At 36.2% G+C, this 18,110-nt stretch overlaps 1 protein-coding gene across 1 annotated transcript in view; it reads left to right on the top strand.

The window, feature by feature from the left end:
• LOC116731583 (brevican core protein-like) overlaps nt 1-3,536 on the top strand; it is a 31,355-nt gene extending 27,819 nt beyond the window's left edge. The window contains exons 9-14 of the mRNA XM_032581412.1: nt 3-110; nt 1,551-1,709; nt 1,791-1,873; nt 2,364-2,508; nt 2,618-2,800; nt 2,885-3,536. Coding sequence (XP_032437303.1) covers nt 3-110; nt 1,551-1,709; nt 1,791-1,873; nt 2,364-2,508; nt 2,618-2,800; nt 2,885-3,006 — 800 coding nt within the window. The 3' untranslated portion in view covers nt 3,007-3,536. The remainder of the gene's footprint in view (nt 1-2; nt 111-1,550; nt 1,710-1,790; nt 1,874-2,363; nt 2,509-2,617; nt 2,801-2,884) is intronic.
• The last annotated feature ends 14,574 nt before the right edge of the window (nt 3,537-18,110 follow it).

The raw sequence follows: 18,110 nt of genomic DNA, 5'->3' as shown, positions 1-18,110 counted from the left end.
AGATGCCTGTTTGGACGACCCATGTCTCAATGGAGGGACCTGCACTGAGCGGGACGGACGCATTAAATGTCTCTGTTTGCCGACATATGGAGGAAGGTTCTGTCAGAGCGGTGAGATTCCTGCCTGTTGTTTCTTTCCAGAGTTTTGAAGTACATGCACATTTAATCGGATCCTTCCTACGTTGTGTTGATTTTATTAAATGTTTTGGCTGACACTTTTTTTTTTAAATTGGTGGTTTCTTGGTTTATTCTGACAAGAACAACAATAATATTGTTTAATAACAATATTAAAGTCGCACAGTTATAACAGTGACAGAGTTTTATAAGCTGTTTCCACAGTCAGTTAAAGGAACAATCCGAATAACAAAAGACATTTTGTGTAATTATAACAGAATAGAAATGCAACCCGAGGTATCAAATGTTTTTCTCACTTGTTTAAAAAACAAAAATGAGATTGTGAACAGTCAATCTAGGACTTTTTCCACCTGTAAAGTGAAAATGATTCAGGGTTATTCATCTGAAATAAAAACTAATCTTTTACAGGAAAAATGCAAAGAAAAATTAAAGACTCAATCAAAAGCATCCCAAGAAAAGGAAACAGGTGGTTTGTTTCTTAAATGCACTTACTAAATAACTCAAAATTTCTTAGAACTTAGATGGAAACCAAAGTTAACTTGATCTGATCTTACAAGTTCAAAAAATGGCCAGAAAAAATTATTTTAAAAAACTGAAAACATCTCTGCCATGCCCTCTGGTGTGTTCTTAATTTTTTTTTATTAATTGGAGGGTCTAAAACTTATCAAAATAATCACATCAATTCCAAATAAAAACGTTAATTGCAGATTTAGGTTAAATACTAGCTTAAGTATATCCTAGCTGCCTAAAAAACTCAAAATGAGTTAACTGATACTTCAGCTTTTGATTCAAATCTGTATTAAATTTCCTTCAACACACATAGCTGTCATAATTTACACGATTAACTGTAAATAAAGGTGCACTATCCTAGATGGGTCTTTAAGTTGCTCTTTTGCATCCTTTAGCTGCAGATTTAGGTTAGCTTGCACTCAGGTTGCAGAAGTTTCTCATTGTGTCAGGAGAGAGTGCAAAAAAATCCACATTGTAACATATAAAGTGCCAAGAATGTGGACAGTTGTTTGAGAAAATATGGAAATGCAGTGACACTGCGAGTAGTGGTTGTTGTCCATGATTGATAACACAAAAAAAGGTCATTGAGGTTACTAAACGGCTGATGGAAAAGAACATAAATAATTTTATTGTGGGGAAATTCAGCTCTGCTAGCAGCTAAGTGCAATATAAAAGCAGAAAATAAAAGTAAAGTAATGTACAGTAAAGACTTTTCCACATCTTTATCATAATTTTATTGTAATTTTATGCAAAGCAGTGAGTGGAATAAAAGTAAACAGGTCACAGTTTCTCTTGAGCCATTAATTACCACAAAATGAACAAAACTAAGCATTCATTTAGTGCAGAACCTGCTGAGTCATCTAAGCTTGCTTTGTTGTGCTTTCCTGACTCCCTGCTGTGTTTCAGACTTGGAGCGATGTGAACCGGGCTGGGATAAATTTCACGGTTTCTGCTATCGACACTTCAGCCAGCGCCAGAGCTGGGAGGTGGCAGAGAGGCACTGCCGCACGCAAGGAGCTCATCTGGTGTCCATCATGACCCCAGAGGAGCAGGACTACATCAACAGTAGGGTCACGATGTCCACTTTACCTTTTCTTTCCTGTCAGAGTTTAATTTTATGATTGAACTGGGATTTGTCTCTACTAGGTAACTACAAGGAATACCAGTGGACTGGTCTGAACGATAAGACGGTTGAGGACGATTTTCGTTGGTCTGACGGAAACCCACTGGTGAGAAAAGTTAGACGCACGCCTTTTACAAAAAAACAAGCAACAAACATCACACAAAATTACGACAAAGTTTTACAGCCACGATAAGAAAATGAAAAAAAAAATACAATATTACGAGAATAAAGTTGGAATATTAATAGAATAAAGTCATAATCCTACGAAGGTATTCTCATAATATTATGACTTTCTTCTTTTTTTTCATTTTTTTGTTTTGTTGGCCTTTTTACTCCATCTTAAAAATGTCTCTGAAGACTAATTTTCCTTTCACTTATAGATAGATGGATAGAAAGACAAAATAACCAGGAAGAATATGGAGAAAATCACAAGAACATTACAACCTTTACATGGCATCAATTGTGTTTTTGGCACATTTTAAAAGTTTTGTAACTCCACTAAATAATTTTTTAAAACTATTATTAATCCAAATTTAAAATGTATGAGAGAAATACCCCTTTTTTCAAATTCAAACTTATTCTCCAAATCAATACAGCTGTATGAGAACTGGTACCGAGGGCAGCCTGACAGCTACTTCCTGTCTGGAGAAGACTGCGTGGTGATGGTGTGGCACGATAGCGGCCGCTGGAGTGACGTACCTTGCAACTACCACCTGGCATACACCTGCAAGAAAGGCACCTGTAAGTTCAGCCAATCAGACTGAGCAGACATCTTTTGAACCTGAGATTGCAGCTCCCTCTACTGGTTGATAGAAGCCATTACATCACCATTTGTTCCCTCTTTTAACAGCCTCTTGCGGCCCGCCACCAAAAGTCCGGAATGCGTCCATATTCGGAAAAACGCGAGTGAGATATGAGACCAATGCAGTTGTGCGGTATCGCTGCTCAGAGGGCTTCCAGCAGAGACTGAACCCTGTGGTCAGGTGTCTGTCCGGAGGCCGATGGGAGAGACCTCACATCCTCTGCATCCCTGGTGAGATTGGAGCTTATTCCATAAATATACCCAATTATTCATTTTAATCATGTCTAATTATTTGTTTGTTCATATTTAATCCAGAAGGTGGAGAAATTATGCAGCACCTCGGCATGTTGGCGCAAACCGACAGCAACTTTTCAGCAGCTGAAACTGAATTTGAAGCCACTAAAGAGACGCCACAGTACTGGGACATCAAGTTTTAACACCTTAAAAATACAGTTTGGTTATGGTACCATGACAAAATGATAATTATCTTCAATAATGAACCGCAAAAAAACAAAAAATGATGGAAAATTATTCAAATTTGCTTCAGATAAGAATGTGCATCCATGATTATGGATATTTTAAACTCCTCATGTGGCAATTAATTACCTCCAAATTAGGCCATGATCTATAAATATTTCCTAATAATTGTTCTTTTTGTGGTTTTTACTATGTTTAGGGTCTTTTCACACAATGGTGCTAAGCTTTTTAGACAATTTTACAGAGTTAGATTTTTATTGTCATGTTCCTACTTTATCAAAGATCGTGACACCTCTAAGTGAGTCATCAGATACCAAGAAATGTTGTATATGTTGGTTTTCACAGCTAAAATTACCTTCCACGTTATTTTTGGGGTTTTTTTCCAACAGAAAACTTAAGATCAAACAGACACAGTTTTGTTCGGTGGCTTTATGTTGTAATAAAGTTTTGTAGAACAGAGCCAAGAATAAATCCGTCTATTTTACTCTCACTGTGTGTTGGCTTTATTTCATGTCGATTGATGTTAAAGTAACAACCCTGTTTTTCCTGTTTCTGATATGCCAGCTGCTATAAAATGGATTTATTTGAACCCCTGTTGCTGCTCTGTATGTGTAGCAACTTATCTCCAACTCAAGATAACAATAGAGCATCTTTGACAAACAAAAGACTTTAATAAATTACCTACAGCTCAAATTTAGAAGAAAGATACTACATAAATCATTCTAAAACCTATGTGTGTAAAGAACTGCTAACTGGTACCAATGTCTGGTGTCTGGGATTTACAGAATTTTTAAATTATGAGCACTATTTTCCAGGGGCAAGAAAAATTTTGCAAGAGATATCAGAGAAAATGACAGAAAATTATAAATTTGTTATTGTTGTTGTACGGAGCTGTTTGAAGATCTTCTGAATTTCTTTCTCCCATAAAATTAATAAATTCAGATTTCCAAGTTGGACACAAATCAACTGGAAGTCAGATGTACCACTGAAATTCAGAGAATTTTTCACTTTGAGATCCAATATGGCCGCTCCTCACAGTCACAATAGTAAGTTGTGGTGGAAACATGTTTATTAGACTTGTAAGCGTCAAAATCAGTTTACGTGTAGCAAATGCAACTCTAAGCTGAACAGATTAAAAGTGGTGTTTGTATGTGGAAAGCAACAGCTTAAAACAATCTTTGTAAGTGGTACTACAATTAATGAAAACTTGGGCACCGCCATATTGGAATCTTAACGTCTTCGAGCTCTGATATGACGTCATTCCTAGTTCTGAGTTCCAACTTCCGAGGTAAAATAGAAGATTGAGGTGAAGAGCGGCCATATTGGATCTCGAAGAAAGCGCTACAGAAATTCTGACTTTCTAAATGGGAAAAGGTGACAAAAAAAAAATGGAGATTATTTTTTTATTTATGTTTCAAACAAGAAAGATTAATAGTTAATAATGTTTTCTTGCTTTTAACTGGATTAAAACGGGCTATAATTTTGCTCTCTTTAAGCTAACTTGAATTTCGAGCAAATTAGCATATTTGTTCCCAGCAACCGACTTCATTCCGCGTCGATGAGTATTTAAAATAAGTTGGATAGAAAAGAAAGACAGAAAGGAATTGATAACGGTAAGTTTTAGTTGTGTGTGTAAATCATAAGTGACCTTACAGACTTGTAAAAACATGAAAATGCATAAATCTTGGTAAACAGGAGCAGGCCTCATGCTTCTTTTGCATAAAATGACCCTTTAAAATGAGTAAAGAAATTGTTTTGTTTACTGAAAAATTATATACTTATATATTGTGCTATTTAACTATATGTGCTCCGATCATTTGACAATTTCCGAGTTTATTTAGATATTCAAAATGCTCTTTTAAGAGCTGCATGAACGGATTTTGCCACCAGATGGGAGCGTTGGGACATGTTTGATGAAATGGTACTTTACAGAAAGAGCAATGACGCTGTTGCCTGGGATTTCGATTAATCTTCATTTATTGCAACGAATTTAGTCTCTACATGTGAAAAACTGGTAGAGACATTGTTCAAAAAGGCATGTTTATAGATTGAGGATTGAAGTTCTTTGTTGGGAACAGAGGATATTCTCTGAATTTACCAGTACTAGTTGTAAAAACTAACTACCGAGTTTCTACCCGCCTGCAAAAGGAAAACACAAAAGGCTCTAGAAGAGGTTGGAAAGGCGTGCCAAGCTGGCTGGGAACCTCAGCAACCAGCGTTACCCACAACCCTTCACCCCCATGTTGCTGCCCGCTGGAACACAAACAACCTTTGTTGCTTCTCTCATTTGTGAATTCCAGTTTTGGGAGGGAAAAGCTGGAATTTTTTTGTGTTTGTAGTGAGTATTTGCAGCCTCCCTTTTCCTCTAGTTTTAACACAACTTTAAGCTGAGGTTTACACTCAATGAAAAGCAGGCTGTTCAATAGGGGAAATGTAGACTTTTGCCTGTATAAGGTTCCTATAACAGTAATATTTCATCATAATTATTCTCTTTTGTCACCTTCAGCTTCAATTTGTATAGAAAATTGCTCTGATATTTGTGAAAATACTGTCTAATAACCATGTCTAAGGTCTATTTTTATTATTCAGCAATTATGTCCCTAATTACATGATTTGTTTTAAATTCACAGATTCTGGTTAGTAATTTTAGACACTGTTGCCACTTTATAATACCAGCCAAGATGCAGGCCAACTACTTAAAAATCTGATTCTTTTCCTGTTCATTAAATGCATCGTAATGGAAAACGTCTTTTTCTTCAGTCTATGGAATTATTTCACCTTTTTTAGAAGAAAAACCAGATAAAGGTAAAGTATGCATGCTGGTTTCTCTGTTGATGACTTTGTGCAGGAGGTGGGACAGCTGATTAGAAACAGAAATAGAAACATTATATATTGTCCTGTAAAGTGGAAATTCATTTTATGTTGGTGTCTTTCTTTATTGAAACAAATATTTGGACATTTGAAGAAGAAGCATTTTTAAACTTGAGTTTGTTCAGAAAATGTAAATCCGGCAATTCCCTCTATTTAATCTTCTGAGCTTAATTTTTTTATTTGTAATTTTAACTGCTACTCCAAGAGTGTTGATCTAATACTTTTAAAACAAATCAAATGTCAGTTTTGGCACAAAAGCATTTGAAACATTTAGTTTTTTGCTGATTTAATCCGTGCTTGGATGTGTCTGATTTCCCCCTGCAGCTGCAGAGCCGCATATGTCCAGCAGGGGGCAGTCTGGACTGGAGGTGAAACTCCAGATCCGATTGAGATCTTTTCGGACTTCAGACATTTCTGTACTCCAAACTTGTGCACTTGCGGTTTATATATTTCGTATTAATATATTCTGACATTGAACCACAACTAAATGTTGATATTGAGTCAAATTTTTCTATGAGTAATGCTGCATTGTGACATAAAGGTCTTGTTTATCAGGTAGATTTAAACTGAAAAGTGAAGCTTGGATTGTTAAATTGAAAATTATGTGTAAAAATTTACATTTTAGAGCCATTTTCCCATCATCCAGCTGCATCATCATCATTTATCTCATTCATGTTTGTATTTTCTGCTTATTTTGAGCAACAAGGACAGAAAGTGATTTGTTTCTACCAGTTAAGCAGACGTGTCTGTCAAACTCATTTAAATAAACTCTGTTCTGACCATGTTAGAATCACCACCGAGTGTGTGTGTTTTCTTAATGTGCTGCTGCGATGCATTAACATGTGAAAGCTTGGAGTTCCTGTGAACTTATTTGATCTCTGACCTCTCCTCTGTGTCTCAGATAACAAATAGCTGCAGCTGAGGCGGAGGCTTACTGGTCGGTTCTCACCCACAGACTCCAGACTGGGACACGTCTGCTCAGAAGCATCTCTGAGTGGGTAAGAATAAGTGATTATTTTAAGTGATTCTGACTTGTTTTGATCGTTAATGACTTCTTCAGACACACTCTGTGTTGTTTAAGCACCAGCTCTGAAAAGAAAGAAACCCCTCTGTCAGTTTTCAGATTTTAACGTATATGGTGATTTGCAAAAGTATTCATACACCTTGTCGTGTTACAAGCATAACTTTTGCTACATTTGACTAGGATTCTGTGTGACCGATCCACACATAGAAGGTCATAATTGTGAAATGTGATGTTTTCTGACTTTTCTGAGCTTTATGGACGAAGAAAGGCGTCCAGAGAAAGTCCTCTCTGCAGTGGGCACAGCAAACATTTGGAAGAAGATGTAAGGAAGGGTGTTTTCACCCTAAGATCTGTTTGCAGCTAATGTGGTTCACTTTCACACTCCACTGAATCAAATGATCCAAACCATTGGAAAACCAGTTCCCCTCCTCACCCGTGGTGGCACTGCACCAAGAACTACTGAATGAAACAACAGAAAAACATCTGATGAAAACACTGAGCACAACTTCCTTCTTCATGAAATGTAAACAAAAATGGAGTGGTGTCAAATTTTAGCGGTTTGTAGGATTTCTCTTTTGTCTTTGGCTAAAAGCAACAAACAATTTTTCCAGGTGGAGCTCAGCTAACACATTTGTTTTGCTTGTATTTACCCAAAATGCTCTGTGCTGTAGTCCACTTCCTGGTTTTGGAGCGGTCTCTGGTCACATTTGCATTCAAACCGTACCAGAGTTCACTTCAACTGAACCGAGACCCGGGTTTTTAAGTGGACCAGAGTTCCCTTTTTGGGTTAATTTTCTTCTGTTGCCTTGTGATGGAATATATGAGTATTTAAATATTACCTAAGTATTCATTTTTCTTGCAGTTCTTGTAATCAAGCATTATTTTTTAGCAAAACAACCCTGAAATAAGAGCTAAAATAGTTTAAATATGATTTGTAGCAATAGATGGATCTGCAGCTAAATATATTTTCACCATCAACATGTGAAAACCTCAGCCTTTTCTGGATGCGTCAATACAATGTAGTGCTGATGTGTTCATTATTTTTGGATTAACTAATTAGTAAGTGCACAGAAAATGTGCTTAAAAGGAGATTTGTCTTACAAGACAAAGAAAGAGAGCTAAAACTATACCACATTAAGATAGATTTTATTGCAGACTCGAAGTCCAAGTCCCATTTAGAAGAACAAGAAATCAATCAATAAAATAAGAGAATAAAAAAGTACATAAAAAATCCCCTAACCATTCAGGAGGCAGTTATACCAAAGTACAGATGAGTGTCTGTCTTTCGGCACTATATTTAATGTTAGTCAACAATAGAGAAATTCTACTATTAGACTCGTTTAAAGGGCAAATAAATTTACACATAATCTTTCTTAAAGCAGCCATTAAAGAGCTGACACGAGCAGATATTAACAATTCACTGGCACTGGTCCATCTGGGCTTTTTAACGAAAATGCATTGTTATAAGCCACCTTCAACCTCTGAGGACTAGCGCTATTAAAATTACAACACAAGTGTTTTTTTTATTTTTTATTTTTTTTATCTTAAATGCAAAATCATAGATTTTTTGCACAGTTTTGGCTTAATTATTGTTCTAATTATGTTGCTCTTTTGAGTCTGTATACTATGGCTAATGATTAACTGATTACTAAATTAGTTGACGGTTATTTCAATAATCCGATTAATATTTTCAGTCCCAATCTTGCACCAGGTACCATCATCTTCACCCATTGAAAAGCTTTTATCCCATTCAGATATTTCAGGTAGAGAGTGTCAATAATTATTCTTTTTTAATCTGTTTAAAAAAGAAAATGGTTCCAGACAGACAGACATTCCTGCACACAGCCAGAATGCAGACATGTTCACAGGTTCTCACAGCCCAGACACACACACACACGCGCACACACACACGCCCACTCACACACCCTCAGTGTGATGCAGACGATCTGAAGGGCCTCATCTCGCCTGCCTTTCTCTGCCTGTCTGATCCGTCTGACCCGGCCCTTTTATACATCTAATTAAGCAGTCAGACCCTCCACCATGCCATGACAAACTCATGGCTGATTTCTCACCATGTTTTGTGTCTTAGTCTGGATGGATCTGTTATTTATCGTAATCTATGACGCATTGTTTCCCATCGAGCGGTGTGTGTGTGTGTGTGAGAGAGAGAGGGAATAATTCAGAAAATGTTCAATAGGAGCCACCAGACACTTTCAGTGGAGGGTGAATGACTTTAGTCAGAATTTCAGACGGTGCTGAATATAGAGGCAGCAGTTTCCCATGCAGCATCTGCAGCACAAAAAACATGGAGTCTGTTGTTTCAGCGTTAGCCTGGTTAGCACACGCCTAAACGCAGACCTCCACGGTCCACTGGGGACGGCGACACGCTCCGACCTCCTGTCCGAGGACGCCGCTCCCAGCTGAGACCTGACCTCTGACCTCCCATCAAAAAAAAGGCAGAGAGGTTAAACTCAGCAAAGCAGCAGGTCAACAGGCTCTTTATCCGGACACGACCTCTTCGTCCCTGTGGAGAAGTTAGGAAACGCCAGGAAAGAAAACGTGTTTTTCTTCCTCTGGTTCTTCAGTTGCTGACATGACTTGAAAAAATAAACCAAAAAACCAACAACTTTTTTTAGATTTTCTAAGTCAAGTTTTTTTAAATTTCTGTCAGAAAGCTTTGTTTTCTTCTTTCTTGATACTCCCTTTCTTTCTTGTTTTTTTCTTTCTCTCCTTGTTTTTCCATCTTTCTTGCTCTTGCTTTGTTTCTCTTTGTTCTTTCCTTGTTTTTCTCTCCTTTTTTGCTTTATTTCATTATTCCTCTTTCTCAGTTTGTTTTTTTCCTTTTCTCTATTTTTCCTTCTTTTCCATTTCCTTGTTTGGCTTTCTTTTTCACTTTCTTCCTTTTTTCTTTCTTTCTTGCTATTTTCTGCCTTTCATGCTGGGTTTATTTCTTTCCTTATTTTTTTTCCATCTTTCTTGCATATTGCTTTGTTTCTCTTTCTCATTTTTTCTTTTTCCTTGTTTCTCTTTTTGTGTTTTATTTAATTATTTCTCTTTCCCTTTTCTCTGCTACTCTTCTATTTCTTTGATTTTTTTCTTTTACCACTTTATTTTTTTACTTTCTTTCTTCTTGTCTCATCTCGTTTCTTTCCTTTCTTCTGTCTTTCTCTGTTTTTCTTCTTTTTTCTCTTTCTCTAAATATTTATAAAAGTATTTCTCACCTTTCAGGTTTTGTTTTTGGATTTTAGTCACATTTAGCTACTTATAATTCTGGCTCTTGTTATATCATTAATTAACCTCGTTCAAACATCGAGCATCACTTTTATTAGCCAAACAAAGTAAAGATTTGTATTGGAAAAAAGAAATTTCTAAAATAGAACCTGCTAAGCAACATGAAGTAGGCTAAAGCATCTAAAACTAGCAAAACTGAAGGAATCAAAGATGAGAAATAAAGTCACTCACACTTTAAATCACAGGATCATTATGAAGGTGAATTTTAGTGGTAACTTTTTAAAATACCTGAAAATTGATAACAAGCTCCTGCACTTTGTCAGTCTGTTTTTCCACATAATTTTTATATGAACACCTGCTGATTCTCACATACTTTTTTAGCTTTTTTCATCCTTTCTGCCACAATGCTTTCCCCGCATTAGCAGAAATTAGTCGTGTTAAATCAGGAGGGTGTGTCGGCACATAAAGCTGACAGCAGGATTTCACAGGTGTCTTTATGGAAAATCCCAGTGGCCTGGCAGGAAGCACAGCCACAATCAAAGGGTTCAAAGGTCAAACAACTTGTGGATTTAAAAGACTATCAGTGAGGTTCACGGAGAGAACCCTCCTCCATTCACCACAGTCTATGGAAAGAGGTCATGAGCAGGGAGATGTGACCTTTGTCCAGCTGGCCTGGGGTCACATTTCTTTATGTAGCACTTCATTTTTGACCTCGGACATGTTAAGGCTCTTCATTAACTGCACATTATGTTTGGATGGGATGTTCATTTAAATAAAATGTTTAGAGCTGTGGACACTTTTGCTATAAATATTGAAGATTTAAGACATTTAAAATAAAGAGAAATCAAGTTATATCTCTTTTATGCATTTTTTATGTTTAAATCAACTTGTTATTGTAAAATGTTCTTACTAATAGCCAGAAGAATTATTCAGATGTTTATCTGAGTAGTTTTGTTAGCTAGATTTTAATTACACAATTTATTTACAAAACATTTCTTAAAGTTTATATTTTTAAGTCAATAATACCAAAAATATTTTCCTTATTATGAACTCAAAAGTGTATAAAAATTTTTTTTTTTCTTACGAAGAGTTTTGAATTGACTATTTTACAGCATTTTTCAACTCATTCAAATTGTTCCACAGTTTTACTTCTTGCACTAAAATGCATTAAAATTTTATGCACGCTTTTATTCTGGAAATCGCACTTTCTTCTGTTATTTCTATCACCTGATCTTAAGAACTTTTGTCAATTAATTGGCAATAATCTCTTTGTAGTATTTAACAAACTAGACCAAAACCCAGATATCAGTCACTACATAGAAGTGATCCACAGTAAAATAGTTATGAGACGTTTTGTATTCGTCCCATTTATCAAGAGAGTCAGCAGAAAAAAACAAAGACCTCTGAAATTAAAATAAAACGCTCAAATTGTTTCAATCTGGCAGCAACATAAATGTTTTAATGAATTATAGCTCTGATGAGAACTTTTCTGAATAAACATTTGATTCTAATTCATCTGAAGTGTCTCTAAGGAAAATGAACAACAATGTTTTTATCAAGCAGAAATATCAAAAATCCTTTTGCCTAGAGCTTCCTAGTATCTGTAAATTTAAGGTGTATTATAAATTCAAAAACCTTTTTTTTCAGTTAATTAATGCTAAAATGAGTAAATTAGTCAAGTTATCATTTGAGCATTTACCGTATTGTTTATCATTTATCAATAAGAATTTGGATTTATTATTGTCACGATTAACTCCAACTAATGACTTAAAATACAAAACTCTATATTGTTGAAATTGTTATTTTTACTATTTACTCCACGGTTTGTTCAATGAGAGTACAAGTAAATATCCAGAAGAAATTTAGAAAAATTAAAATTCTAAAATCCAAATCATACTTTTGTCTGAAAGAAATGTATTATAAATTAATATTTTTAACTGCTTACCTACAAGAAGTGGCTTTTGGCGTCACTTCTTGTAGTGTTTTAAAAGCAGTATTTATGTTTGTTATGCTCTGAACGCTGCTTCATGCAGACACAATCATATATTTATCCGAAAAATAAGTAATAAATAGTTACTGGCACACATTATAACAATAGTACCACAAAATATCGTGATGAAACTTTAAGTTCTTATCACCCACTTCTAGACGGTAACTTTAAAAATGACCATTTGCAGTTAATTAGTTGGCTGAAGTTTATTTTTTGTGTGCCATACACCAAAAAAGGAGCCAAGCCTCCATTCAGAGATGCAGACAGAAAAAAACATCCTTCAAACATAAAGTGTCGTCTTTTTGAAACGTACTGAGCTAACGGAAACGTATAATCCTTAGATAAATACTATAAGTTATCTGCAGGTTATCTGTAAAATAAATCTGGGTAAACATCCAGGACTGTAACAAACAAAAAGTGCATTTTATTTTCAGTTTCATTTAAAACACAGAAAACATTTTCGGTCTTTTTCTGGGACTGAATTTTCTAAAGCTGTAAGCAAAGAACCAGATCTAGGCTGACCTCTGGTTTTTAATTCCATGTCACATAAAGACACATGAAATATTTGTTTTATATATTTTCTGACTAAACTTTGCCCTCGGTTAGTTCCAGGATTCCTCTGCAGCTGTTTTATCTCCATCACTTCTACATGGAGACGAGGATTTGCAGTTGAACCTGAACCCAGTTCTCTCTCTTCTCTCGCGCTGCCTGATTTCACACCGTCCTCCCATCCCCGACTCAGCACCATGCCCGTCTTTGTGAAGCTGTCTTCCTTGACTTTTTGCATCCCCCGTCTGGCCCGGCACAACCTCTCCCTTCTATCGCCGCCTCCGCCTCCTTCCCCCCTCCGTTCAGCCATTCTTCGCTTCTGGGGCCGGGGAGGGCTCCGGGAGACGGCCTGCAGGGACTCGCAATACAGAATGCTAATCATCCCCTCGGCGACACTTCCCACGATTTTCCTCTCAGACGTGGGCTTTTGTTTCGTTATTGATTCTATCGCAATCAGACAGTTCCCGCAACTTTCCTGCCGTCTGGGGCCGGATCTGTAACGCCGCCCCAAGTGCGAGACGCACTGTTCAGATGGCGCTCTTTTTAACGACCTCAGGCATTGTCTCTATTATACAACAGCTGTAATTATATCTGTTCAGACTTTTTGTTACTTGGGCCAAAATTGTCGGCTCAAAAGTACTTGTGAGGAAAAAAAAAACTAATATCAAGCAAATTAAGTATTCCTACTTTTTTGTGAAATGGATGTTGTTCTTTTCCTTTACTTTTTTAATGCATTTATCTGCAATTGTCATTGCTGTCTGCTAGACAAATTGCCCCTTAAGGACAATAAAGTTGATCTAATCTAATCTAGCCATCGTAGTTCCAAAACTTAAAAAGCATTTTGTACATTTGCTGTACTAAAATCTAGTTTTCAGTTTCTTTTTTAGGTAATAAGAACAGAATTTGAGTCACTTTCTTTCAAGACGTTGCTATATTTAGTTTGATTAAGAAGATAAAAGCTGATCCGGGTGCAGTAAAGTCGACTATTTGGTGAAAGTCTCTGGATAAATGTGATTCTACTTATTGTAAAAGTTTGGCTGTAAAAAGTAACCAAGTTACTCAGTTTAGTCCTTAAATCAAACTTTTTGTCGCGTGAGCCAAAATGTTTGAGTCAAAGACCAAAAAAAGAAAAAAGAAAAACTTAAATAGAAGAAAACGTACTCATAGTTTTTCTAGTGAAATGGCTGGTATTCATTATAGATCCAAAATTTTAAAAAAGCATTTTGCACTCTTGCTTTTATTAAAATATGGGCATCAAGTTTTCAATTTCCTTTGGGGTTGATTTAGCCTTTCGTACAAGATTTCAGTCACTTTATTTCAAAATACTTGCTATATTTAGCCAATTTTAATGAAGATATGAAAAAATAAAAGCTGATCCAGATGCAGCAAAGTCGGATTTTCAAAAAAAGTCTCTGGACCAAGCTTTTGTTGGTCCAGAGACTTTTTTTGAAAATCCGACCAACCTGGTCTCTGGAAAAAATGAAGAGCCCACTGCACTGAACAAAATTGTAAACCTCCTGGTTATTCCACCAAATATTGATCTCTGAACTCTTCCTGAGTTAAAACATAGTTTTGTTGTTTCTAAATGAATATAAACTTGGTTTTTTTGCATTATTTGAGGTCTGAAAGCGTTGCATCTTTTTCGTTATTTTCACCATTTGTCATTTCCTGCTAATAAATACTAAATATTTGCTTGGAATTTCGAAGACATGATTTAAGTAGTTCATAGAATAAAAGAACAATGTTCATTTTACTCAAACATTTACCTATAAAGAGTAAAATCAGAGAAACTGATCATTTTAAGTAGCTTTTTAATTTTTTCCAGAGCTGTAAAGAGATGATTGCTTTGTGTTTGTACTTCACCTTTTTCATGTAAGAAATTTAATTTGGTTGTAGTTTTACCCTGATTAGAAATACTAACTCTGTTTGCATCAACCACTTGTGCCAGACAAATTTGAACCACGTTTGAATTGCAGTTGGCGGCCACACAAAATCAGCCCATGGGCCACAAATGGCCCCTGAGCCGCATTTTTAACACCCACATCTTAAATGTTGAATTACTGGGAGTGTGAAAGGCATTTCCCGCTCCTTATCCTGATCAGTTTCTGTAAAGTTTAACCTACATTCAGTTATTTTTAAGTTCGAATCTTTTATCCAGTGACTGTTTGCATCCATCTTTGAAACATTTTCCTGTAATTTTCTGCCTATTTTAGCTGCTTTTATTCTCAATTGTTGCCAATGTCTCTTTAAAACCACGTTGTACTGTATTCTTGAAAGAAATTATTAAGTTGACATTTCGTCCTGTGACGTCTGCTCCTTATTTTAGTGCCGTTTAATTTAAATTTGCCCATTAATTAAGGTATAGAATCAGAACCTGCTGAAGGTAGAAAGATGCTAAAGGTCGGCCAGTCCAGCACATGTGGTCGCAATAATTGAAACACAAGTCTGTTTTATCATACTGATTGTAATTTCTAATTATATATAGCAGGGTTTTTTTTATTTTTATGAAAAAGGGTATCATTATCCTTGCAGAATTCATCAGTTTGTACTTACAAATAAAGTGAATTAAGAGAAAATTGAAAATAATTTAAGGAAATAAATTTATGTGGAAACTATAGCATCATTATTCTGTTAAAAATTAAAATGATTTACGAACTGATTACGCTTTGAATACAAAATAGTTTATTGTAAAGGGAGGGAAAATGCTCATGACTCAAAGCAGGGGTGTCCAACGTGCGGCTCGTGGGCCATTTGTGGTCCTTGGACTGAGTTTGTGTGGTCCCAGCTCCAGTTTAAGGATGACACAAATTTGACAGCACAGGTGATTGATATAGATGGAGACATTTTATTTTTAATCAGGGTAAATTTACTACAGACATAATTTTCTTATAGTTGAAAATGTTAAGTACAACACAAAGTATTCGTCTTTTTATAACCAAACTTTACAGAGACTTTTACTGGAAAGTCAACTTTACTGCACCCAAACCAGCTTTTATTTTATTTATTTAATAATGAAAACTAGATGCTTTACTGTTAATACACCAAACGTTAAAAATCCTTCTGTAATGAAAAACATTACTTTCCTACAAAAGAAAACAAACATAAATATCAGACCACTTTACTCACTTTATTTTAGTTTTGTTTTTGTCTTCTTCTGAAGTTAGATGGGTGGTTGTGTAGATTATTTCTGTGTTGGACCCGTCCAAAGTGTCCCCTGCTTCTCATCCACCATCAGGTTGCAGCGTTAGCTTTTGCTAACAGCATTTAGCATGTAGAACATGAATGATTACTTAAATTTTCACAATTCTGAAACAGGCCTAATATTTTGGATTTTTTTTTGTCTCAGAAGATGAAGATATGACCGTCTAAACAGGGAATTATGTTTGTGATACTCAGCCTGAACTTTGACCTTGGAGTGTTTGTGATGACGCTTCCAGATGTTTCTAAAAGCAGCTCTGCAGCAGCTGGATCCACTGGGCTGCACGTCGTTTCCAGCAGCTGCGGCACAATACTTCACCCAGACGTGATTTTAAAATCTGCGCTCTGTAATTAGTGTCTGTGTTTAGCATTCAGGCGAACGTGTCGTAAAAACATTTAGCACACGACTGTTTCCATGTCCCAGCAGTTTGATGGATTTTCTTGTTTCTTGTCTGTTAGCTACATTGATGCTAACCTTGAGTTTTCCTACATAGATTCACCCTTAAACTCACTGAAGGGTTTATGATGCCATGTCTCTTCTTATTCAGCTTCCTGTTGTAGGTTTTCTGCTCTGTTTGAGGTCATTGTTGTGTTGCTGACCCAGTTTGGGCCAGAGGTGATTTGTTGGACGGAGGACTTCACATTTGACTGGAGAACATGTTGGTGAATAACTGAGGTGCATTTCTCCTCGACTGAAATGCTGGACGTTAGTTATGAGATGTTCTGCTGGTTTTAAATCAAAAGTGACTGGATGCATTGTGGCTAAACATCAACACCAAGGGTGTCCAAAGTGTGGCCCTTAATCAGAAATGTAAGAATAGTCTAAATTTGTAGTTGTCCAGTTCAAGCAAAACAATATAAGACAGACAATATAAGACGTCCAAATGAAAAATGTAATTTGATTTATTTCATTTGTAAAAAAACAGTTTTACTAAAATGCAGACTTCCCATTTCCTAAACTTTCCAAAATAAAGCAAGAGTGAGCCAAAAAACACAAAAAAATATGTTGAATATATGATAAGCCTGAAAAAATTAGGGTACTGCTTGTTGTTATTTTTTAATCTGGCAAACATTCAAGACATTTTTATGTTTTAAATCTACAATAATTAGTTGATTGCTAAATTATGTTGCTGCTATCATGTTTAGCAGCAACAGGTAAAAATGAAAACATAAAATAGTTTTTACAAAAACAAAAATACTAAAACGTTTGTGGCCCCTGGAGTTGTTTCAGCATGCCAGAAGGTTTTGGACACCTCCGACCTCCAGCCTGGTCTCATCTGTCCAAAAGGTGATGGATTCAAAAGACCTCCTAAACCTAGAGCATCACTGCTTTTCAGAGACAAAACGTTTTCTCTCGTTAGTCCTTCCATTTTTACTAATTGTGCCGCCATGATCTGTAACATTTCTCATGGTAACTGTAGAGCATGCAGTGTAGCTCTTGAGGATTTTTTACAATTATTTTGAGTGCTGAATGGTCTGGCTTTAGGGTTCACATTAGAAACTGTTTTTCACTTGTGAATAATCATCTCTCTCTTGAAACTATTGAATTTTTGTGTACAAAGTTCTGTTTAAGTCAAGGTTTCCCCCAGAAAACTTGCTAGGCCTGGTGGTTGTGGCCCTCGGCAGTCGTTCATCCAGCGGCCCGGTGTATTTTTGAGTTAAAAAATGTTTAAAGTTGACAGGAAATTTGAAAATATCACTTGATAATTATGTATTATTAAAAGATTGGAAGATTAATATCTGAACACCAACTATAAAGTCTTAAAAAATGCAAACATTTGAAAAACAACTTAAATAAATAAGCAAGGCTAAGCCTGATGGGGCCACAAGTAAAGCCTGGTGGCCCACCAGGCTTATAATACACTGTGGGAAACCCTGGAAGTGATCTTACAGCTTTTCCCAGATTGATGGGCAGCGACAATTGCTGCTCTAAGGTCATTGCTCCTGTTTTTTGTTTCCTCCCAGCAGTAAACTGTGGAAATTCCCGCTTTTATAGATTAACTCCCACTAATCATGACCAAGCAATCAATTGTATTTGATCTTAATTTGGCTTAAATTGTGAAGTACGCGGACGACACAACAGTAGTGGGTCTCATTTCAGACAACAACGAGACCCACTACAGAGAGGAGATTCTGCAGCTCACTCAGTGGTGTTCAGCCAACAACTTGGTGCTGAACACAGGGAAGACCAAGGAGATCAT

This window comes from Xiphophorus hellerii, chromosome 13 (genome assembly GCF_003331165.1).
Source record: "Xiphophorus hellerii strain 12219 chromosome 13, Xiphophorus_hellerii-4.1, whole genome shotgun sequence".
In the NCBI taxonomy this organism is placed as follows: domain Eukaryota; kingdom Metazoa; phylum Chordata; class Actinopteri; order Cyprinodontiformes; family Poeciliidae; genus Xiphophorus; species Xiphophorus hellerii.
Note: the sequence above shows the minus strand (reverse complement) of the source record. Positions and strands in the feature narration are given on the sequence as shown.